The 26,547-nt window shown below is 36.9% G+C and overlaps 1 protein-coding gene across 1 annotated transcript; it reads right to left on the bottom strand.

Moving 5' to 3' along the window:
- Window positions 1-26,547, bottom strand: B4GALT6 (beta-1,4-galactosyltransferase 6; the record flags this gene model as incomplete). Its single annotated transcript, XM_084204896.1, has 9 exons — window positions 1-148; window positions 1,395-1,496; window positions 2,280-2,402; window positions 4,557-4,744; window positions 5,600-5,716; window positions 6,211-6,335; window positions 10,440-10,553; window positions 10,910-11,026; window positions 26,433-26,547. The coding sequence occupies 9 exons, from the start codon at window positions 26,545-26,547 to the stop codon at window positions 1-3; spliced, it is 1,149 nt and encodes a 382-aa protein (XP_084061022.1).

Genomic DNA, 26,547 nt, shown 5'->3' with positions numbered 1-26,547 from the left:
TCAATAGTCTCTAACAGGAGCAAGTTCTGGTAGGAGATTAACAGTTATATTTTTATACAATCTACTGACAAATATTTTAGGAGTATATACTAAATTGTTCAACCCATCAATATACTGACGTTCTCTGGAATACCTCAGAAGTTTGTATCTGCAGAAGGAGGCGGAAGAAGAAAAATGAGAAAGATTTGCAAGAAACAATTCAGTTATGTTAGACATGATACTGTGACGGTCATTTAATTTTGAAGTATACCTTAAATTCTGAAACTACTTTTCAGATCCTTGAAATTACCAAATAACCTACCTTAGGTTTAAAAACAAGCTTTTAATGATTTTTAATACAATTAGATTTTATGGTCACATATAGAAGTTAACATTAAGACTAAATAACAAAGGAAGCATTCAATACATAAATCTCCTATGGTCCCAAACTAAATAGATTTTTAAAGATTATTCCATTTCTTCATGTTCTTTTGCTAAAAAATCAACTAAGGGGTTCAGGGAAGATTTAGGAATCTTCACTATTCTTCATTATACATTTAAATGTCTGAAATTATTTTCATTTCACTCTTGAGACTCCTGCATTTGCAAACATCTAAATTTGAGGTAATTTAAAAAAAGTTCTCCTCCCCCAATTATCCATATATACATTTTCATTTCCTATAACTGATTTACTTATCTCTACTGTGCGTGTCTATAATTTTATTCATAATTCAAAACTGAATAAAAGAGAAAAAATATGTTCCCAGAAAAAGATGACAGAACTGAGCAGTATTTCTAATAACCTGAAAACACTTATCATAAAAACTTCATTTTGTGCTTCACCTTCTAAATTTTATGTGTAGTTCATCTGCTGTATTCTGGTTTTTATTCAGGGCAGCCAGAACCTACTGGCAAGTATAAGTGTTTTGTATCTTTGTAGCAAAAGAAAGGAATCCCAAAACAAAAGGTTTAAATCAACATATGCAGGAAAAAAGAAGACCTGTATCTCAAAAAACAATGAAATATAAGGGAAGAAACCAATCCTTGAGGACTTTCAAAGTCAGTTTTCATGCAGGAGTCCTTTGCCCTAGCTGCACTGCTTCCTTTTGCAAAATATTCAAAATAGCCAACTGATGGAGCCCTGCCAGCACTAATGCCCAAACTATTATGGAACATCATCATTATGGATCAAAGGTTATGATGATAATATCTTCTGACACGCAAATTTAGTCTCTCTCATAGTTAAATAAAAAATATCTGAACAGCAAACGTAACGTATTTAAGGAAATACAAATTTTAGCACCAAAGAGGAAATTGCACTGATAAGAGCTGACTGCTTATTCATATGTGTGTATGCAAGAAAAAAATTTCACATCTTTAGCTGTACTATTTGATTATTTCTCTGTTTTTCTTACCGTCCTAAAAACTGGACTTCTCCTCTGTGATGATGAGGAATGGATTTGTACTTCCCTAAATCACCTTCTGGTCTTGTTACATTGTATCCAGCATAGTGAACCCTGCAGTATAACACATAAACATTTGTAAAAACATCTTTTTATAACTTGTCATACAAGTTAAAGTGAAAAATACACATCAAATATTTTAAAGCTAAGTTTTTATGTTCACTGACGTTCCCTTCCTAAAAAAACCTGCAACACTCCAAACCAAACAACTAAAAAAGCTGGCAAAACAAAGTGAAAAATAATAATTTCATATTTAATATTTCTTGCTTGTTCCAGAATAAAAGCATGGAAATAGCAAGAAAAAAAGTATAAATCAAACCTGTCCTTTAAAAGATATCTCTTTTCCTATAAATTGATGCAGACACTTTCAACAGCTTGTTACAACAGTTTAGACTCATTCACTGTGAGCAGTTGGCAATGCCATGAGCAGGGCTGTCCCATTGTTCACTCTGGGACTAACAACATATTCACAACTTAAATTCTCTCTCAAACACTGCCCCTAAGACATGAAACTCATGCTTACACTACATATCTGTGGGGTGATATTTCATTATGTTAGCAGTAAGAGTGATGTAATGTGCTTAGTGTGACCACCTGTTGTTATATCTGTTGTTAAAAGACCCAGATCTTAAAAAACTACTAGTTGTCCCCAGGCCAAGGAAAAACAACATCATACTTTTTCCTTCAAATGGTATTTTCTGATATTTCTGAAGCAAACTAAGTAGAACTTGTCCATTTAAAACAAATTACAAAAATGTAACAAGTGACAGAACGAAAAGCACCTAAATGGTCTCAAAGGTTGGATGGTACAGAAAGACCTAAGCGCTCAAAGCTCACCTGTTCCAAAGATCATCATCTTCTCCACCCCATCCCCAAAAGGCATTTGGAAAACCATTGATCTTCTTGAATTGTTCCACTGTCAGGCCACTTACACCACCAAAGAACTCATTGTATGGAAGGCTGGAAACAAAAGACAAATTCTATATTGTTAGCTGAACTTTGATAGGTAGGCCTCTCTTTAAACAATACCTTTCCAAAAAAGCAAGAGTCCCAAGTTAATGACATGATCAGAGGCTGAATGTATTCACCAAGGGAAGCTGGTTCATGGATTGCCAGCATTAAGTCACATACACCAAGCTGAACAAAAGGTTTGCAGTAGTGTCTGATTTGCATAAAAGGTGCTCCTAAACTGTAGCTGCAATTAGCATCACACATATGGAACAAAAGTATACCAGGAATTTCACATGGCTGACTTAGACCTACAGTTGAAGTGCTAAGTGAAGCCCTCAAACTATTTATGTTGACACTGAAAAACCCCTCTTTAATCTACTGAAAAATTATAAATCAGTAATGCATCAATTAAATAATTTTAATTTATGACTATATTCTACAGAACTGGTAAAACTTGAGAGAAACCATTTAACAATATATATTAAACAGTGAATGGCATGCTGAGTTAAAAAAATCATTTTCCAGTTTTTAAAAGATAAACTTCTGAATCAAAAGGATCTACAGGCTTTCCTGTCAGTATTTGCTTACACACCTAATTAAGCAATAAGCAGTTGGCCAACATGAACAGCCTATCCATATAACATACTTTGCCCCAGACAATGTGATTTCCAGTGCTCCAAACACTTTCAATCTAAAAAACCCCTTAAAACATTTAAGTATCTATATTTACTTCCATCAATATTAACTTGCATCCTTAACTCAGGAGCTGCTACAGTAAAGTAGCTTTCTTTCAGCACACAATTTCATAAAACAAAACTCTCTCAGGAGACACTTCCAAATCTGGAACCTTCAAGGAGTTAAGACCACCTACAAAAAGATTTACCATTGCTTAGGACACAATTGCCACACTGAATAACTCCAGAATGCAAGGGGAAAGAAAATAGAAATAAACAATCATGTAATTTCTGATCTCTGTGGAAACACAGGATTCAATTGAATCTTAATGGCATGTAGAGAAGGTTGCAATTATATTTGCCTTTCAACATGTAACTGAAAGAGCAGGTGTTTTAACCCCCTCCTGCCTCTCAAAAAACCCCACATACACACCTCCAAAATAACCAACAAAGAAACCATTGCCAACCCAAAACCAGACCACCGAAACCAACTGGAATATGACAGTTAATGGGACTTTCTGATTTTAAATTTATTTTATAAATCTGGTTTTGTTTATATAAAATGTATCAGTTTTGTAAATACTTACCTATATAGACATTATATAAATGCTTTAAGTGTCTTAAAAGTACATACAAAGATAGATGAAATCTTTTATTTATCCATAGGTGTTAATTCATTTATTTTTAAATGCACATGAAATCTTTAAACATTTAACTGCTGATTGGTTGACAACCTGAAGTCCAGACACAGAGCCATGGTTTCAAGGCATTGCTTTTCATCTGTTAGTTGACCAGGTTGTCAAGTTGATTAATTTCACAAAGTCCAGGATAGCAAATACATACATGCAGCAAGCAATAAACTACAGCTTTCTGTGAAGTGATTCCAAGAATGTCATGAGATAACAGAGTGTTAAGAAGCAAGTGACACATCATTAATGTAAACTGACAGAAGAGAAAGAGGTAAGAAAACTGCAGGTCCCACTACATTCACCAAATGTCAATAGAGACTGAGAGACAACATACAAAATTGTCTAGCAGTAAGAAAATTTTCAGTTTAAAAAGCAGAAATAAAAGTGTACATTTATCAGAAGATAAAGACACTTTTCCTGTGATATTTTACCAAAGATTATCTGCTTTTCTTTGGTAACAGCCAGTAAAAGTGTTTATGCAGCCAGAAATCATTTCTAGTAAGTTAGGTAAGATTTTCCTCCTTTACATACAAAGACTTTTTTTTTTTGAGATCAACATCATTGCAACAAGCTCAACACAAGATTGGAAATCATAAACAATATCTTCTAATTAGTAACACATCAAATGTAGAAACTAAATTTAAATCTTTCTTTTATTAACTATTCATTTCTATAAATAGCATAGTAGGAGGATGCTTTGTTGTTTTCACCTCCTGTATATATATATAGTGTCACAAAATTCATACTTTTAAATATTTCTGAGTATTTAAGAAATAATGTGAGTAAAACCATTTACTTACATGTACATGTACTTGTCCAGCTTTGCTGCAAAATGGCGCGGCATTTCTCCACATCCATAATAATTTCTGTCATTTTCAGGTAAGTGATCCACATCATGGAATATTATGCAGTCCCAGACAGCATCCTTCATAGCCTCTTTGAAGCCAACATTAAAGAGCATTGCACGATTAAAAGGTTGTGTACCTGTCTTCACACAGAAAACAAAGGAGACATTGTAAAAATCAAGAGGAGACAAAAAATTCCCTATTTACTATGAGAAAAACCTACTCTAACATACACACAAAAAATTGTGTGTTAGAGTATATTTTTCTCATAGTAGGGAATTTTGGGTGCCTCTTTTGAGCAGCAGGTCACACTGGGTTGGCGGCACCTGAGGATGGGTTTGCCCTCCTGGCTGCCAGGGCACACACTGCTGACTCTTGTGAGCCAGGAGTGAGCCTGGCTCCTGCTGCCAACCAGCACCCCCAGATCCCTTTGGGCAGGGCTGCTCTCCAGGCACTCGCTCCTCTCCCAGTTTACACTTGTGCCTGGCTTTACTCCACCCTAGCTGTAGAGTCTGGCATTTTAACTCATTAAATTTCATCCCATTAATCACTGCCCAGTGCTCCAATTTATCTAGAACCCTCTGCAAGGCATCCCATCCTTTAAAAGTCAACCACAACCCAGCTGGATATCACCAGGAACTTGCTGATGGTGCGTTTGGCTCCTGCATCCACGGAACGTAAGGCCCTGGAACTGAGCCCTGAGGAACACTGCTGCTGACCTACATTTTTGCCTTGAAAATTTACAACTACAATAGATTCTAAGAGGCCATCTCATTACCTCTATGTTACCTTCTACAGGCTACATTTGAAAAAAAGCATTGTGTATCTGCCCACTGCTCAAGATCAGGAATGGAAATAGAGCTTTCCTTTTTTATTTAAAGGAGTAGAAGAGTAGAGTAACAATTTTTAAATTCTGCATTCATCCAAACCTTGGTAAGAATATCAAACCCCTTTTAGTAAGGAATCTTGGAGGTCACTTTTCAAGTAGGTGCTGTTACCTGTTCAACCACATAGAAGGCAAATTCCAGCCGCTGCTTCTGCAACATGGGTATCAGGTGACGGAAAAAAATTGGAAGATGCTCGTGACGATTCCGAAAAGGAATAAGGATAGCCACCTTCAGAAAAACAAAAAAAGCTATTATATCAGCATTTTAAAATTTTAATTTTTCAATACAGATCAAGTTTCCCATGGCTTTTCAGCTTTTACATTTAAATTGGCTCAGTGTTTTACGTGTTGGTTCCCCCTAGGAAAGTGTGCTGAAAATTTATTTGCTCAAATAATTACGAAGAAAAAATTGAGTAAAACATAAATAAGATTTTCCTTTTATGTTCACTTGCTTCTAGTTATACTTCAAGCAACAGACACATAGGACAGATTTGCATCCATATGATGAAATGTTTAGTAACTACAGCTAATGAACCTTTAAAAGTTCTTGATGATCCATTTAAATTTTTCTTCTAGCTGAAGTTTCTTCTTGAGCACAGATGGCATACTACAAATACTATGATACTACATATATAGCACCAAAGACTGAGTGTTTGCAATGGCAAATTATTCTTATATACTAACAAGAAAAAAATAAACCAATACAGCAAATCAGCATCTAACCTTCCACCGTGGCTTACAGTCATTTGGTTTCCAGTGTCCTCCTGGTTTAATGTCTAAATCTTTTGAAAACAGTCGCTGAATTTCATCAAAACTAATTTCACTCATATTAACATCAATAAGGCCTCCTAAAGAGAGGAAAAAAAAACTTATATATTCATTTCAATTAAGAAAATTGACCTAATGCTACAAGGAATATCATGGACAAATGGCATCAGAAATTTGTAGTTATACTACCTACAGAAAAAAAAGAAAAATTTATACTACCCTCCTAATCTTTAATTCTTACAGAATGAAGTTTTAGTGTTTCCAAAACTAAACAATCCTTCCATGAAACCTATAAACAAAATACTCATTTCAAAGGACACAGAACAAGCAAAGTATTTGAATTCTGCATTTCTTACAGAAAATTTGGGTTGCCTTTCAAGCACCACTGTCAACAGTTCTACATCATCTGCACTACTGAACCTTTACTCAAATTCTGGGTGCCTTCCTGCTCCACTTCCACATTAAAGGAAAATGTATCATCACTACACTCAACAAACTTCCTCAATTTTAGATGATATGTTCATTTCATGTAGAGTCTTCATCCACTAATTCACCACTATTTGCTTCAAAGCAATTCATAGCAATGGGCTGGATTTGAGAATTACCATTGGTAGAACTAATAACCCCAATGGGAAAAGCATTTGCAAAGGCATGAAACTGAAATCCAGTAAGTTATTGAATAAAGACCACAATACTATTTGAAAAAAGTCAGGTTAGTGCCTACTATGAGAAAACATTAACATCAGTTGACAGCTGAAAGTTGTCAGTCATTAGCTTATGCATGTGTAAAAAGTTAAAAACTGGAAATAATGATTCAGAGTAAATACCCTCAAAAGCAACAGAAAGAAGCAAGAAAATCTGGGGAGAAGACTAAGTAATACTCATTAACCAGAAGCTCAAGTTTTTCTTCAGCAATTACTACACTCTAAATTATCACATAAAAATCTTGCAAGAACTTTCTGACAAACACCATAAAATATTATTCTTATTTTTGTCTACAAAGATAAGTATTTTGGTGAGGGATGGTTTAAGGTCAGTCCAAAAATCAGTCCCATTTTTTCCCATGTGTCCATACACAAAAAATCCTATTTGTGCCAAATAGATCATTTGTGTCACCAAATTGACTAGTAATGTAAATCTTTTGAAAATACTGAAATTTTTGGAACATACTAGGAATAAGTATTGTTTTCAGAAGAAGGTAGAAGATACTGCAAGAGCTATTTTCGTTTGGGATATGATTAAATATAGTACTACTTGCAAATGAAGAAGGCAACTTTTTTAATGTAAAATCATAGGTGAAAAATTATCAACAACAGTACACTATGGAGCTATTTCAAGAGACCCATATTTAAAGAAACCCATATTAATTTAATCATTTTAGGAAAAAAGGAAACCTGGCAGTTGCTAAAAATCCTGTATAGATAGACACTAGAACAAGTTAGTCCTACAGAGATTGAAATAAAGATTTTAAAATAATTAAAAATAAAAATAATTATTTAAAAATAAGTTTACATTAGCATAATGGTTGTGCCTGAAACTCTTCACTAACCCAAAAAAGAAATCATATGAAACATAGAATCAAGGTCAATCAACAAAGGACTAGTATATAAACATGTACAAAATAAATTTTTAAAACTTAAAATCTAAATTTAAAAAATCAATTTCAACTAGCAAAAGACAGAAAAGCAACAAGAGCCTTTCAGTTCAAATACAGAATCTAAAAGGAAAATAAAGACAAATAAAGGTCAATTACTACACCAGCAAGGGAAGGAAATAGCAAATGATGTGATTCAGATATCCCAGTATTCTGAGAAAAGTTCAGATGTGATCAGATGACCACAGTTTAAATTCTAAAGAAACAGCGAATGGTAGAACAGTATTTAGATAAAGCCTTTAGATAAGGGTGCTTCTAACTCCATGGGACATGATGAAATTCCATCCAGGGAGTTTAAAAAGAAGCTATAGTAAAACCTGAAGTATGGGTACTATCAAAAGCACACATGACATGAGTGACTGGAAATCAGCATTTTTTTCCTTATCAATAGTGGGGGGCAGGAGAAAGCATCTCTGTAAATAACTGCACTTATTATTCACTAGTTCCATCAGGGTCTAGCAGGCTGCAATAAAACATATTTATACAACCCACAAAATAAGAAAACTGAAAAAGAAAAAAAACATTTTGAAGAAAATCAGAAAAAAATTAATTCAACAAATGAGGTACACACAGAAACCAATAAAGTAAAATTAATTTAAAATAATAAAGGATGGTTTCTTACTGAAGGAAAAATGAAGCATGCACAACAAAACAAGCAATGCCTGGCTATGCTGCCAGGTAGTTTTACAGTTTATAATGGATTGCACATTAATATGAGCCAACACAATGTAATTGTACAAAACCAGAAAATCTCATCCTGGAATGTATTAACTGCTGCTGTGTGGAAAAAAAAAAAAAGTTCTCCAAAACTAATTTGTTTTGTAACCAGGATTTAAGACAGTTATGATGCTTTAGAAAGAAATCAAATTAAGGACAGTCTACGGTGCAAAAAATTCAAGAATGACAGGAGCTTTAGAAACTATGCAGTCTAGAAAGGTTGGGATTATCAGTTTATCTCCAAAGGAAAAGACAGATTCTTGCACTGCTTCTATCTCAAAGAAGAAGTGTTTTGCTTACAAATTACAACAGCACTGCCCAACCTGAGTCATACAAAAAAGGCCATAGCTGTTCCTATTTTAAGAGCATATGTACTTGGGACCAGATATGATTTTGCCATGCCCCTTTCATGATATAAATATGGCAAGTTGATGCAAAGAAGAGAAGTTGACTTCTATAATAACCTTAGACTAATTAAGGATGTCAAAGTATACGTGACTCCACACTCTTTCTTGCCTGGTTATCTCACACTTCCTACAACATTTCATTAAATTAAAAGATCTTCAGAGATGCTTTATTTAGATTATAATTAGAAAGAAAGATGATGATTAAAATGGCGCACATGGAAACCAAAAAGGGAAACACATATCCCTTAGTTGAAAAGCAAGTTGCCCAGAGAATTATTTTCTATTAAAATTATTATTTCTCTATTAAATTAAACAGGATAGAAGTACAGAGCAATTATTAACAAAAAAAGATGGTAAAAGCAGAGCAGCAACAAGGAGATCTATAGAGAAATTACTGGTAGAATTACTTCATTTTGAATTAATCTGACAGAATTACAATTGCCAGATCCCCTGAAAGTGGCATTAAACATACTAACTATATGCATTTTTCAATCAGCAAAAACATCATATCTTGTTTCTCTGTTTATCCAGATTTGCCATTTGCTGAACTTTTTATGTTTCCAAAAGTAGCTAAAAATTTGCTATTGAAATAATTTGGTTTTATTTGTTTAGATGCTCAATAATATACAAAAAGGTGATGTTGAAAGACCCTATGTGAGGAGGAAAAGAGATTGAAATAAGTACATTATCATACCATGGGGCTAATTACTACCTGGCTTAAGACAGTTTTCTAAATGATTTAGTTTCATAGGCAACAGCAACTGATCTATACTTTTGGCTCCATGTCTGTGTATTTAAAATAGAAAACAAAGCTTAGAATCTGACATTATTGAGAAGAAACACAGGTAACATGCACTGTTTCTGTTTTCTTCAACAGATAAACTCAGTTGAGATTTAAAAAATATTATAATGGAATCTAGATTATCCAAATAAAATCCACTCTTTTTCTTTGAAGAAAATGTGATCAGATTTCAGTTCAGCTGCCAGCAACATTTTTTTGTAGGATATGGATCTGAACTGGTATATTAGATATTTAATTAATTGCTTGTACTGAATCAGAGCCCACAGATTAAGCCATGTCTAAAAGACAAGAGGTTAAAATTGTGGAATGCACTACACATAACTTCAGAAACGATGTGACATTTTCTCTCTTACAAGTCAGTAATTCAATTATTTGATTTCAAATTAGTAAAAGTGATTAGTAAAGACACCAAAACATCAGTGACACATTAGTTACAGGTAAACTTCGGCTAAGCATCATTGTGCATTATCAGATGTATTTTATTCATTCATTTCTGTTATATACTTAGACTCCTTACAATCATATTTTATATTAAAATAACTGTGTTTTTTTAAAAATACAATTTAATTTACTAGATAAACATTAGGGCCCCTTTAAAACTTACTCATGTAAGGCAGTTTCTCTGGACAAGGTTGGTAAGGAGAGTAGGTGAAGTTCTCTGGAAGATACATTGTTGTTTGAGCAACACAGTCACTAGAATTGCTTCCTTCAGGATAATCTTAAAAAGAAGAATTGATTTTTGTAAAATCCCATGTTATCCACTGAAATTGTAGCTTATCATCATGCAGGTGAGAGCATTAATTTTTAGTTAACAAATTCCTAGCAGCATGATTTAAAAAGCATTTTATTGCTCTAGAGGAATAATAATTAAACACAAGTATCTTTGTTACAGCTAATAGAAATATTTCCTACTGAAGTGAACTGATAAATAGTAACTATTTGACCTTGACTCCAATTTCAGAGAAGTAGGATTTGGGTCTAAATTTTCATAATCAAGCTATGTCATTAATTATTGGCCTTTTTTTAAAATTAACAAAAGAGGTCTTTTAAAAAATAAATAAAAAGTATTCTTACCTGTGCCATTCAGTGTAGTATTTTTGTTAGTGTACAATCTTATCATGTGTCCTATTGTTTTTACATTTTCTCTCAACATTATACCACGAGCTTGCACCATAAAGAGATACGTGTTTGCTGATAAAACAAAAAAAGCAATTTTAAATTTGTATTAAAATAATGTATTTCCAAATTATTCTAACATACATCTGCAATGTGTTCAAGATTTTTTACTGTGTCTGAATCCATGGTCAGTGAACAACAATTTTTTGAGATGAAGGTCCACACAGTGAAACCTAACAGCAAAAATAGAAAAGAATAAAATGGATTCACAACCATGGCTCTATTCAAAGCCCAAAACTAAAGACTATCAATACACATTTTATATGACACTTTCATTTCTCTTTGACTAACAAAATGCAACTGAGAGTGACAAGAAAATGTAATTTACCAATAAAACATTTTCATATGTAGATACATGTCTCATATATAGATCTAGAAAACATAATTGAACTATAGGACAAAAAAAATGTCTAGAAAATCTTTTAGTCCCAAAAATTGGTCCCTTTTTTACCCACTAGTTAACACAACTTCCAGTCAAAATGCACTGTTTATTCATTCACTCCAAACAGCTGCTTTGTTATACAACTGTTACAAATCTCTGCCAATCTCAAAGTATTAATGTTTTATAATTATACATTAAATATTTATTATAGGCATCAAGGGTGAGTAAATCAACATTCTGAGTAATTAAGTGACTCACTAACAACAACAGCATGAAACATTTCTCTGTCTCAGTCTTGCACCCAAAGCCTAAAATACGACCTCAAGACATTTCTTTGTGTTCAACAGAAGTAGTAAGGTAGAATTGAAGTTACATTTATATCTGAGTGAGCAAATGTCTACCCAGGCCTCAAAGAACTAAAAAAATATTGCAAAGGGAAGGACAAATTTCCTTAACAGAAGGTAGCAAAGAGGGTCAAAGAGGGATCATCTGTCATTAAGCACTCAGTTTTCTGGGGAATATTTGGCTCCCTGTAACTAGTAACCACCCTAACAACAAAAAAATGCTCTGCATCTTTGGGGGAAAGAACTAAACATACCAGGGATGAAAAATGAGTAAAGAGATTAAAGAAAAGTTAGAAAATTATCTCAGGAACTCCATCAGATGACCCAGCACCAGTGGCACAACACAAGTAACTCCAGATCAACCCAAAACTTCTTATAGCCCGAGGCAGAGAGTCCAGAGCTACAGGGAGCTGTGCATAAGGGACTGGGGGCATTTCCAGAGGGAAACACAGTGATTAATTCCACCACGTTAGCAAACAATACTACCAACACCCACAGAGATTTAAAAAACCACAACAGCCCAATCTTTCAAGGAATACTATTTCAAAGTCCTACAATAATGTTGTAATTTTTAAATGAATGAATGGGGCGGTTGTCCTGGATGGCTTTCAAAGAACTCCTTACCAAAACAAGGAATATTGACAGCTAAAAGGGAGGCTCTGAACATGTCAGGTGCTGTGCATGGCATGTAATTCTCTAAACCCTTGGCCAGCATGACTAACTGTCTGTGTTAGCAAGAGTTTACATGAGTGTAATAGTTACTCAGCTGCTACAGTCCTGAAGTTGTCTCAACACTTTCTGGCCACCAAAACAGAAGCAAAACAAAACAAAAAAGCTACAACCTTGGCCTGACAACAAGTAGGAAATCCCAGAAGAAAGATTCTTACCGGGATTCAAGACAACAGATAGCATTCAGATTTCCTTACACAAAAATTACACAAAAACTTCTCAAAATTTTAACACAATTCACATAAAGTAACACATTGTGGTTCCAAGTGTTTCATTCCATTTGTAGTTTTCCATTCAGATACTGGGATTTTTAGGGTGTCTCTACTGAGCATTTCAAGGAATCTGTACAATTCATGAATTCATATATGAAGTTACTTAAGAAACATCCTCCTTTTGGAATTAAAATAAAGGCAATTTCATCTGTTCCTCCAAGAACAATTATTTACCTTCAAACAAAAAGAAATCAAAATTCAAGGTTTTCCTGAAAGTAAAACCTTGTGTATATTTGCCTTTCAAATAGGACAAAAAATTCTTAACTAACAAAAAAATTTCTTTCTTCAAACTTTAATATATTTTAAATTGGTATAATCTTTTCCCCCAAGTAAGTTTTTTTCTCCCATAGGTACAGCTCTTCTCTTCAATATCTTCCTATTCTAACACTAAAATAAAGTGGGTTTTTTAATATAAATCTGTTAGTAAATACTGATTTCAGAGCTAATCTCTGGAAGACTGTGTGCTTTCTTCTTCTTTTTAATGTGATACCAAAAGCTAAAGTCACTTGAATTTTTAACTCTGCAGAAGGTTTATAGAGCTTTCAGCAGGTTTATAGAAGGATAATTCCCATAAACCAGGTGTGGTGGGTTGATGTGGCTAACAGCTAAACCCCCACTAAGTTTCTTGCTCACTCCCTTGGAATGAAATGGAGGAAACAATAAAAAGGGCAAAAGTCTTAGGAACCTGATATAGGAAAGAACTGAGATTAAGAATTTTCAAACAAGTCCACAACAAAACCAAGAGGCCACATAAATGTTCTCAATTTTTATGGGAAATGTTATTGCAGCCCAGATAATGTAGACATAAACCTTGGAAAAACAAGATTTTCTACAAAAGCACCTGCATCTTCCCTTTAGTGAAGTACTTATCCCTTCTCACACAGAGGAGAAAACACAAACACACAAGACCTTTGTGAAAGTTAGAAAAGGCATTTGTCTCAAAATAGACATCATGAAAAGACATAATTGAAAAAACCCAACCAGGTAAAACCTGCTGCCACCTTGGCTGAAGTATGCAAGAGCTGCTCTGGCTGCCAGGAAGATCCAGCCTTGCCATGTTTTTATCAAGTAATTCCTGCGGTCTACCTCCTTTCTTGCTGAGCTGCTTGTCAACACACTATCCAGCTTTACACAAATACAACAGGAATGAATTGGGAATGAAACATTGTCCTTTCTGGGCAGCCTTTTCCCCACTACCTGGCTCTCCAGCACAATCACAGTTACAAAGAGTTCAGATCTCCTCAGTTTATTCCACTATCATTCAGCAGCTGCTTAGGTAGCAGCAGATGCTTGAGCAGCCAATTAATTACATCAGAAGCTAAAACATCAGGCAAAAATCAAATATATTAATTTAGTCCTAAAAACAAATCTCATCTACTGGTACAGGTTTGTTGGCAAAGAGCTGTGACAAAGGGAGCAGTTCGTGTGTCACACCAGCCAGCAGCACCAGCAACAAAGTATTAAACCCACACAAGACAAAACAGCAACAGAGAAATGCAGCTTTTCTTCCACTGGGGTGGGGGATAACTGACAGCAGAAGGCAGCCAGATAAAATTCCAGAAGGCTCCTGGTGTTCCCTGATGGCAACTTCCTGCCACAAGCGCCAGAGTCAGTGAGGGGAAGTGATCTGCAGAACCTCGTACTTCCCAAGGAGGAGGGGTTCACTGGGGATATGAAGATCAAAGGCAGCCTTGGCTGCAGAGATCATGAGATGCTGGAGTTCAGGATCCACGGGGCAGGAAGACACAAAAGAAAGCTCGCAACCCTGGACTTCAAGAGAGCACACTTTGGCCTCTTCAAATATCTGTGTGGTCGAGTCCCATGGGATAAAGCCCTCAAGGGAAGATAGGGGCAAGAAAGATGGGTAATATTCAGGAATAATGTCCTTCAAGCTTACGAGAGATCCATGTCAACAACTGTGAAAACAGGTAAAATGCCAGGAGGCCTGCATGGAGGAACAAGGACCTCCAGTGAAAAAAACCAAACACAAAAATAATACAGTGGGAAGAAGTAATCTCAGGGAATGCAGGAGGAATACAGAAAAAACACCTGAGCATCCAGGGATGCAGGTAGGAAAGCTGAAGCCCAAATGGAACTGAGTCTGGCCAGGGATGTCAAAGACAGCAAGAAGCATTTCCATAAGTACATAGGTGATAAGAAGAAAATTCAGGATAATGTGAGCCCCTTGCTCAGTGAGAAAGACACACAGTTAAGTCTGCAATACTCAAAGTCACCTTTTCTCAATTTTTATTAACAATACCAGTCTTCAGAAAGTCCAACTCCCTGAGACCAGTCTGGGGCAAGGAAGTTGTACTCTTGCCCTTGGTGGAAGAATTAAGCAAACAGGGCACAGGTTAAGTCCATGGGCCCTTATGGGAGGTACCAAGTGCTCAGGGAGATGGCAGATGTCACTGCACAGCCACTCCTGACCATCTTTGATCAATCATGATGAGTGGAAGAAGTGCCTGAGGACTAGAGGAAAGCAAATGTCGCTCCCATCTTCAAGAAGGAAGACCCAGAGAAGTACAGGCTGATTAGCCTCAGCTTGATCCCAGGGAAGGTGATCAAGCAGCTAATCCTGGAAACCATTCTTCAGGTACATAAATGACAAGAAAATCATCAGAAACAGTCAGCACCTGGGAACCTTCTCTGATGAAAGATAGATAAGGAAAGAGCAGGGGGCATTGTCTATCAGGACTTCAGTAAGGTCTTTCACACTGTATCCCATTAGACTCTCATAGACAAACTGCTGATGTACAGGCTGGCTAAGCAAACGGTGAGCTGGACCAAAAGCTGACTGACCGAGCCCAAAGGGTGAGTCAGTGACCAGTGATGAATACTAGCCCAGGGGTCAATACCAGGTTCATTCCTGTTTCACACCTTCATTAATAATCTGGATGACAGGCAGAACAAAACCTCACAAAGTTTATTTATGACACAAAAATGGGGTAAGTAGCTGACATGCCAAAGGGCCATACTGCCGTGCAGAGGTACCTCAGCAGGCTGCAGAAATGTGCTGACACAAACTTCACACAGTTCACAAGGAACAGTGCAAATTTCTGCATCTGGGAAGGAACAACCCCAGACACCAAAATATGCTTAGGGGCATCCAACTGAAAAGCAGCTTGACAGAAGAGGCTTTGGAGGTCCTGGTGGACATCAAATGAAACATGAGCCAGGAATGTGCTGGAAAGAAGGCCTACAGCATCCTGGGATGCATTAGGAAAAATGCTGCCAGCAGGTCAATCCTTCACAACCTTCACTTAGCACTGTTCAAGCCACACCTGGTATGGTGTCCAGTTCTGAGCTCCACAGTGGAACAGAGAATATGGACATCCTGGAGACCATCCAGCAATAGGCCATGAAGAAGACAAAGGGGCTGAAGCATCACTTCAATCAGGAAAGGCTGAGAGAGCAGGGATTGTTGAGCCCCAAAGAGAAAGCTCAGGGGGTCACATGCATGTGCACAAAGGGCAGGTGTGTATGTACACAATATCTATGAAGGGAAGGTGCAAAAAGGGACAGAGCCAGCCACTTTTTAGTGGTGCTCAGGGACAGAACCAGAGGCAGTGGGCACAAACTGAAACACAGGGTGTTCCACCTGAACTCCAGGAAACACTTCTATACTGTGAGGGGGATGGAGCCCTGGCACAAGTTGCTCACAGTGGTTGTGGAGAATATCCTCAGAAACATTCTAAAGCCTTCTGGATAAGGGCCTGAGCTATTGGCTCCAGGTGGTACTTCTTGAGTAGGGAGTTTGGACTAGATAATCTCCAGAGATCCCTTCCAACCTCAACTGTGATCTGTGATTTTTCATCTACTTTTGTCTTTCTGCATTTGTACCAACCATCACTGTCACAGTGCCAGGCAAAGCACAAACCAGGAAGGCAAAATTTCACACGTAACCAAAGAAAACATCTAACAATGTAAAACCTAGAAGCAATTTTATTCATATTATTTCACTGTACATGGTTCATAATAAGTAAGAAAGAGAATTCTTGGCTCCAGAAACATAGAATCCAGGCTGTCACACAGTTTACAGGTTAATCAGATGGAAAGTGCAGTGAGGAATATAAGACAACACACACATATAGTACACCTTGGAATCAATACTATACTCAGTGTTCCGTCTCAATCAACAGTGTGTGAGTTCAGAGCTCATAACTAATTCAGATGAAGTTCTCCTATCAATTGGTCCAGATCTGCATCAGCAATCATGAACACACAGCCACATGTCAGTAATCAAAAGTCCTAGTTTTAGGGCATTATTTAAAACTCATTCTGATAACACACATTAGGGCATTAAAGGGATCATCTTGTATTTCAGAGGACATATTAAAAGTATCAGATGAATCATTTTTTCTCTCAAATTTTTATAGCTCACTAGTTATTAATAGTTTTATGTGCTAGTCTGTTGGGGGGGCAATGCATTCATACTGAAAGTATAAAAAATCTGTAAAAATGGCTCAACATTTTATATCAGCTGGCTTTTTGTTATTTATGTATTCACTTGAAGACTATTTACCCCTTTTTTTAAAGAAAATTGTATCATTCACAGATCCCTCTCCATTAGGGAATCAAGCTCCTTCCAAGCAGTACACCAAAAATCTAAGCACTTCTCACAATATTGCATTTAGTTTATCATCCCACAACTTCACAGGAAAAGCACAAGATTCATTTTTATATGGAAACTTAGTAAGTTATCATGCTGTACTCCTACACCAAAGCAAAGCCAAAAAAGTATGCTACGCATTTAGAAGCAACCAATGTAGTAAAATATGCAACAGGACAAGTGAGTTTGAAACTGGGTCAATGGCTGACATTCTGAACAGGACTAGGAAGTTAAAAATGCAATGACTTTAAAAACATAGAAAGTATTAATTATTACCAAAAATTATTTTGAAATGCCAAACAAAAATGAACAAACTTAGAGGCCACAAATTTGATTTTCAAATGCAGCTTTTATTCTGCCAAAGCAAAACCAGAAAACCAAGGCTGAACAAACCCAGCAACATGGAAAAAAGCACTATGTCAAGAATATTTTCAAAGCAATTAGCAAAAAGTTAACCTGCCCTTTTTTTTTTAAAAAAAAAAAAAAAAAAGATGATCTATCATCAGAGAAGTTATAGCAACATTATTCACTGATCTTTCCAGGAAAAAAAAAAAAGCTGAAAAACTCAGATAGGAAATATTTCATAGAGAACCCATGGATTCTGCGAGATCCAAATGCAGTAAACTTGGCTTTACAGCCAATAGGTCTTGACAAATGACCATTGCCCCTGAAGTTACTCATGTGCTAGTCAACACCTGCTTTCATGGGACTTCTGAAAAGCACATTCAACATATTGCATAAAAATTGGTATGGATTCAAACAGGTTAACAGAAAGGTCTCCACTAGTAATAATGGGGAATCATCTCATGGGGGCATTTCTAGAACAAGTCCCACATGGATTTCTTCTTATCTCAAGGTTATGGGATATTGTTCTCAGCAATACTAGAGTTAGAAATACGTTATTGGCAGAGTTCACACATGGCAAATTAACATAGAAGTGTTAAAGACTAAATTCTATGAGTAATCTAAATAAACAGTAAATAGATTGCTGAGATTGCTTCTGAAATATCACAGTTACAATTCCAGAGCTAGAATCTTTCTCCAGGATAATGACTTTAGGCTGTGAAACTGAATCATTAAACAATTTAGCAATGAAGGACAATACTCCAAGTAATGTAAGACTGCTGTAAACTGGTTCCTATTCAAAAATGGAAATCTACAACAAACATCAATAAATACCATTGCAAGTGTCCAACTTCCTTAGCACTGTATTTCTTTTTACACATTTGTTGTTAATCAGAAGTTGTTTTTAAAAGAGATACAACAGCATAAGAAAAGAAAAAACTTTGTGCCTTGAAATATATTCTTTACTTGGTTTGTTTTTCAATATTCAATAGCAGTTTTGCACTATTTGTAAAATAATAATAAATCCTATCTTATTTCACAGGAATAGTGAGACTGCATTTGAGTCTGTGTACGTTTACCTCCTTATAAGAAAAATATCTCAGAAAGACATAAATCACCTCAATCTGTTGACAAAAACAAAAGCTACCAGTGTTTCTGGTGGCTAAGAGTGATCATTCAAATGGTGCAGATGGACAAATCTGTATCAGCCGCAACAGAGAAGCTCCAAATTGTTTTTTTAATACTTCTGGTTTTTTAATACTTCTGTACTTTTAATAACTTCTGTATATTCTCTGCAACAATGGATATGTCAAATGGATGAGTCCTCTGACTGCAAGTCTGAGGAATTGGATAAATACCAGTTCACTGTTTATTATTGAGAGACAATAAACGAGGGGATCTTCATTTACAGTGAAAAAATTGAATCAACATTTCTTTCCTTAGCTGTAGTTTTAAGCATGATAAAGGATACAATGTTCAATAAAATTTCTAACATATTTGATACTATTCTATCCTCTCAGGCTATTAGTTGATTACCCAGTAAACTGTAGAATAATTCAATAAATGCACAGTGAACTGAAGGTAAAGAAGGACAAGCTCAAATCTAAGAAAGTGAAGTGACCATTGGTAATACCTTGCAAAAAAGCTTTTGTATTTTAAAGCCCTGAAACCAATCTCTGCACTGTGCTTACAAGAATCTAGCACTGGATCCCACACAAAGCATAATTATTTCATGCTGCTCCCCATAATACGATTGCATAATTTGAATACAAAAGATTACCTAAGAGAAGAGCTAAAGAAAAGCAAGTAAAAATAGTCACTTGGAGAAACAGTCTTATTAATCAAAAGCCATAGATAAGCTATCTTTCACCACAGACAGGTGTGGAAATGGTTAAAGCTTTGGCCCTGCCCGTAAGGCATCACAGTTCAGATAAATGCCCCCAGGGTATACAATCTCTCCTTCTCAACCCATGAGAAGAATGCATTCAAATAACTGTGTGGCTTAAGTGAAAACTCATTTCACATGAGGTCTCATAATTACTTCGTCCTTGTGAAGTTAGCTGCAGACCATAAATACCTGGGTTTTTTCTGTTTTCTGACGAAGAACAACATCACAAAATGAATACTGATTGAAATCTTATGCAGGCAAGTTCCCTGACTAATAACAAGTAACACCTTAGGGCTTCAAGAAAACTATCAGATAAAAATGCAGAACTGATTCAGAAATAAATATGCATGTTTAGTCAAAGTTAATCTGATGGTAAAAGTGAAAGACAGCCATGAATAACAGAACTACAATAATTTATTCAGCATCAAGTGCGAGGAATGACTGTGCTGGGCCAGCATAATGGAAAAGTCTTTGCACCACCCAGACCAAGGCAGAAAATGTACCCATGATACTGCCTGAGTTCAGTGGGTTCAAGCAGCTCAAGCGCTTAGTCAGAATGCAGAGGAACATTTGATCACTGAAAATCAGAGATCAAGCAGAGTGTTTAAACCTCCATTTCCTCTCTGCACACGAGAAAAAAGGCCCTATTAATCAGAAAGTAAATTACAATTTCACAGGTAAAGGATTTGATGATAATTTGTGCAACTGACATGAAAAACTGCAATGCAAGCAAGAAGAACTCTGCAGCTAATGAAAGTACTGCTGCTCCAAATGAAGCCTTTAATAACAGGTGAACTTTAATAATGGAATATAGCTGAAAATAGCTCTCAAACAACAACGAGTTCTGCAGTACAGGCATTTCCCTGCAGAAATTACAAAACAATGGGACAGACAAGTTTCATTTACTCAAGCAACTTGTAAGAGACCCATGAGAATAATTCCCTAGAAAGAAATAAAAGAAGGCAATAATAGGGAAAGAAAAATACAAACATGAACATCTACCACACCCTGCAAAACTCATCAGCCTTTTATCAGATACTTTCACACAGCATGAGAAACGAGCAAGTCGTATTAGTCCTGTTTCACTGCAGCCCCTGAGCTGCAGTAAACCTATACAGAGGTTCGATTGCAAAGCTCTCAGACAAGGTATTATCAGCCACCTACCATTGTGGCAAGCACAGTCAACAGTATCCTGCCCTGTACTGGCAACAGTATAACCAGCACATCCATACCAGCAACTGTTGTCTCTTCAGCAGGTTTTAAAATCATATTTGAGGCACTAGGTCCAGTTTGGGCATCCCAGTAAGAACCAAACATTAATACCAGAACAAGCCCAGAGGAAACCTTCCAAAATCGAGCATATTATGGACAGTCAGAAACTAAAATGAATGAGTTTGCTCAGTCTGAAATAGAAATGGCTAAGAGGTGGGTGCATTTTTTGTTTTTTGCTGTCTTCACAGACACAGTATTCTTGTAAAGAGAAGACTAAATTGGACACTTGAAAGTAGTCAGTGAAAAGGCAATGAACATAAGGGATATTACAATTACATATTACATTTTTCTCACAGTTGTCTGACACTGGAACACGTTTCCCACAGAGACAACAAAATCTTCATCCCCGGATTTATTCCAAAACTCAAGTGGACATGACCCTGAGCAATTTGATCCAGTAGGATCTGCTTTCAGCAGGAGGTTGGATCAGGTGACTTCCAGGTGCCCCTGCCATTCTAAATTATTCTGTAATCAAACAAGTCTTTAGAAATTCCACAACTGCCACAGATGCCAGGAACAAAGAATACCAGCACAAAGGCTGTGTCCATATTTATGGGCTCAGCACCTGAAAGCCATGATAAGCATTTATCTTGCTGATAGCATTTTCAGCACTCTTCTCCATTTCTGCACAAGTTCAGAAAGGAGTGATATCATTCTTCCTAATAGTAAAACTAGTAACAGAAAAGGAAATAGATTTATATAAAATTGTGAGCTAAAACAAATAAAGTTGTTTTCAAGTTCCATGCAGGCTGAACAGCTGCCTTTTGGTTAGGACTGACAAAAAAGTAGCAAGATTTTAATAAAAGAAGCAGAAGGCCATAAGAGAGAAAACATTAGCTGCTTTTCCTCTTCAAACTCATTTCACCCTTCAGGATTCCTAGTTACTGATGTCAAAGCAGACTGCATCTTCTTTGATCACTGCACTGTTTCATAACCAGTTCTTATTTGAACTGCATAGGTCATTACATCCAAGGCAGACAAGCACAGAATAAGCTGAGTTGGAAAGGACCCATCAGGACCATGGAGTGCAACTACTGACCCTGCACAGGACACTCCAAGAACGTCACCATGTGCTTGAGAATATTGTCCAAGCACTTCTTGAACTCTGTCAGGCCTGATGCTGTGACCTCTTCCCTGGAGAGCCTGTTCCAGTACTCAAGCACCCTCTGGCAGAAAAACTAGACTGCAATCGACTACGATATGGAGAGCTCTAAGATACTCTTCCTCCTAATCTGGCAAAGGTTCTCTGCTGGAACAGGACAGAAAGGAATAACCCAGGGATGAATAAGAGATCATTTTCTGAGATCTGTCCAATGTAATTTAATTATAGTACTGAGAGTAAATGGGAAAAACAGGAAAAAAAGAAAAAAAAATTGTCTCTTGCAATACTCAGATTGGTTTGGCAGTGAAATTAGACCAGCAAATGCTCTCCCTTGGTCACCATTCCTTGTTAATTTGTCTTATTCTCTTAATCTTTGGATCCTTTCCACGATGTAAACTCAAACTTACATATGGGTTCTGGATGGCTGTCAGGACCAGACACAAATTATTTGAGTCCTTTTTATTACTACTTTTATCTATAATACTGAAAAAATCCCCATTTTGGCGCCAAATATTCCTGCTCTTATCTAGCCTCTTCAGTCTTTAACTAATACATGAATATTTGCAAATTTCAATGAAGTTACAGAATCACAGGCTATTAATTCAAGATCAGAAATTTCAGTTTCTGCTTTTACCAGAGGAGCACAAAATGAACTACTGTCACAAAAGTGGTCACTCTGGAGAAGCAGCACCTCTTATCTGCTTTTATTGAATACTTGAGACTATCTCACAGAAGTGTCATTAAGCATTTAAATGAAAATTTTAAATTTTAAGCACTTTAAATGTTTTTGACCATTTTAACTTGCCATCCTATCTATTAAGGTTTTCCTCTGAAATATCCACTGAATTAAACAGGAAAAATTAAAATTAGAAAAATAGTTGTCTTCTCTAATAAATAGTTAGAAATCTATCTGCTCTTGTGTTTCAGCTCCTCTGATTATCAAAAGACTACCAGGGTGCTGAGGTGGGGTTGCAATCACCTCTACCTCATCCAATCATCTGTGCTTACAGAAAAGGGAAAAGCAGGCACACAAACAATCCAAATCTAGTGTATGAATTCTTCTCAACCATTTAAACCATATATATTTTATATTAATTGCAGTACTATAATTGCAGTCGTCATCTCAGAACACAGAACCATGTCTGAAAACAAGAAAATGTGGTTTTCCTCCTCTTGTATTCCGAAGTACATGGAATAATAAAAGCTTCTGTTTCCCAAAGAACTAACATTCTGAGAGGTCTCTTCAAAAAACAAACTGAACAGTGATATTATTGCAATATCTGTAATTATGGTGCAAATGAAAACTTTAAAATATTGGACAAATGATTAAATACCTTAATATAAGTAATTATGATTTCTTTGTTCTAAACAATTGTCAATACTTCAAGTGGACCTAAACTCCATTTGTTACAAAATTTGCAGTTTTGTGAGAAAAAATGCAGTAACTGTATTTTCTAAATAGTTTGAAGTACAGAGGGAATGTGATAGTGACCTCTTTGCAAATTCTTCCAGTGCTAAGGGCTTACATGTGCAGATGTCTTTTCCCTTTGATAAGTCATGAATTCCTTGCCAAGGGGGATTCCCACTCCATTAGCCCATAAGAATTCAAAATTTCAATCGACTTTGACATCTCACAAAACCATTCTGCTGCATAACTCATGTATTTTTCCTTTCCCACCTTCCAGGACACTGCTGGTCCATAAAACATTTGGGAGTCGAACTTCTCCCTCTCTTTTCAATTCCTCTGACTACCACAAAGAGAAGCCAGCCTCAGAGCAGCTCCAGTTCCCTACAACACACTTAGTATTTTCTTCCTCTCTGACATTGTGCCTTGTAGCTTGTTGAGGAAGAAAATATTTTAGTTCTGGTGAACTAAAATATCTTCAGTAAAACACATCTGTACACATAAATTGTGACACATCCCAACCATTTATGACTTAGATGCAGAACATTTTTAATGAAAAGCTGCTAACAGGTAAGGTAGCTGAGCTTCAATGAGCAATCTTTAGCCTTCCTTCTCTCCACACACACAATCAGCCTTGACTTAGATGCATCTATTTCATTACACATGGTAAAAAGGTGCAAGTACAGTGAAATATTCTATTCTATAACAATATGTATAATGCCATGAGCATACAGCATAAGATTATTAGATGAATCATCTGCCTGAAACTTAGGTGTTCCTAAGTGCTTTAAGAATCTTCTGTTCTTACAACTTACATTTTCACTACACTGCCAGGAAGCTTGTTGGGTTTTAGATAATATCTGACCTTTCTCTCCATTCCACACAGTAACATTTTAAGGAGCAATTCCTGGGAAATCAGCATTACATCTGCAGGCCGATAGGCTGAGATGTAAAACTTTCCTACTGCCCTTCACCATTTCCTAAAGTCTCTTCCCCAGGATTCTTCAGACCAGCACAGGAGAGCAGCATTTCAAGATGGACCTAAGAAGTGCCACAGAGCGGGAATGATTTCATTGTTGCCTGGTTTTGACTTCAGCTGGATGAGTTCACACCACCACTGGATACAGTTAGGGCAGCACAGCATTGACCAAGGGCTGGAAAGAGCTGTAATCTCACAAACTCATGTAACTACCCAAGATTTTTGTTAAACCACATCTTGAAAGGGTCAACTACAGTATTTGTGTCTGAGACAACAAGAGAGAATCATTTGAATATGATTCTTTTTTCCCTCAGGGTTGATCAGATCTAAATAACCTACCCCAAGAACACCTTTGGTACATACTGTTGATTTCATTTCTTTCCTGGTACAAAGGAAGCTGAAAAGATATGTAATTCCCAATAGCTGAGCAGAAAGATGAAGTCGGAAATTTAAAGTCTCATCACTAAAGGCTCTGATTCTGAGCAAGGTACTGCATAAGCCTTGCTTAGTGAGACAATGTTCTTCCTAACAAAGTACCCATTAGCAAGAAACATTTAAGTAACAAAGTAAAACTACAGCTGCATACATTATGTAAGACGTTGTAAGGTTTCACTTTTAAAGATGCAGAAATTGCACTCTGCTATTGCAAGTAATTGATATATGATTTATACATCAATTACTTGCAATTAAAGTCTACTTTATATATGTGTCCTGCACCAGCATCTCAAAGACCTAAGATGCCTAAGTGGACATCAGCATCATTCTCACTTGGAAGACTACATCAGATCCCTTTCAGCAGGGAAACTGACAGACAAGACTACATCACATCCCTTTCACTGACAGACAAGAAAGTTTAGAATTCTAACCCTATAAATATTATAGATTTCCTAATATATTTTTTTTTTATTTACTTGGACTAGAAGAATAATTGGCAGACTCGTCAATATTGTAGGAAGTACATAAGTAAAGAAAAGCCACAGAATGATAGGTGAACTATATAGAACAATTTAAGTATAGAAGCAACAACTGCACCTTGAAAGTGTTTACTAGTTAAAGAGAAGAAAATGAACAAGAGGGAGCCAAGTAGCATAAAGACACAATCAACAGGAAACAATTCCTGAAGATTCAGTGGTCACATCAGTGTGGACATTTTGTAGCAATGACTGCAAGAGAAGTTTTAAGCGCTAAGGGTGAAGAGAGAGATGATTTGGCAAGTATTTAGGTAACACCTGATAAGCAAGGAGATGTGCAGAAATACGTGGCAATGTTCCCTGGGGAAAAAAAAGAAAACGTTCCCTAATCAAGGGACACCCAACACAAGGAAATCCCAGAGAGCACCATACAGGATACCACTGCCTTTAGCTCTGGGGTAATGCTAACCAGTTCTAAAACGGTCATCCTCTGAGAAAAAGCCTGATGGTCTCCCAGTAACAGCAGAAGAGTGAACTAAGGAAACAAGCACATTATTTTGGTTTGTTTTAGAAACAAACTTGTGCAGTTATTTTATGAAGCTTCTTCTAAATCAACGGTTTGTCTCCCTCTGAAGTGGTTCCTTCAGAAGTGGAAGAGTTACCAAACTGTAAAACCTGTGAAGAGAGAGAGATCCCACTAACAGAAGTAAAAAACAAATATTCAAACGGGCTCTTCATTTTTGTTCACACGGGCTTTATTATTAATGCAGTTACTAACAATCTGAAAGATGAATACATTTAAGTGTATTAATACTCCAGCAGTTTTGCAGTTCTTTCCCAATTCATACACTGTAACACGACGAAACGCTGAGCCGCTTTAATGCCTCACTTCGCCAGCCGGAGAAGCAAGGGCAGCATCCACCTACCTCGCGATGCAGATGAACCTTCTAGAGCGTTTGAAAGCAGCAGAACAAAGATGCGGGATCCGCGCACGTTACCGCCGCCCCCGCCGGCCACTCCGACCCTTCCCGGGCGGGCGGGATCGGGTTCCGACAGCCGAGCCGCCCCTCGCCCGGCGCCGCCCGTGCCCTCCCCGCCGCGGTGACAGCCCGGGGGAGGCGGGCGCGCCCCTCAACACCGCCCTCACCCCCGCTCCCCGAGGGGGCGGCTCTGGACTCACCGATCCCGGGGGCCACATAGATGAAGTAGAGGCAGGATGAGGAAAAGGAGAAGAAGAAGATGAAGGCGAGCATGGAGCGGTTGGAGACGCGCAGCACCTTCCGCAGCAGTGGCAT

The sequence above is a fragment of the Fringilla coelebs genome (genome assembly GCF_963513975.1).
Source record: "Fringilla coelebs genome assembly, chromosome: 1".
In the NCBI taxonomy this organism is placed as follows: domain Eukaryota; kingdom Metazoa; phylum Chordata; class Aves; order Passeriformes; family Fringillidae; genus Fringilla; species Fringilla coelebs.
This window is presented reverse-complemented; position numbering and strand designations above follow the sequence as displayed.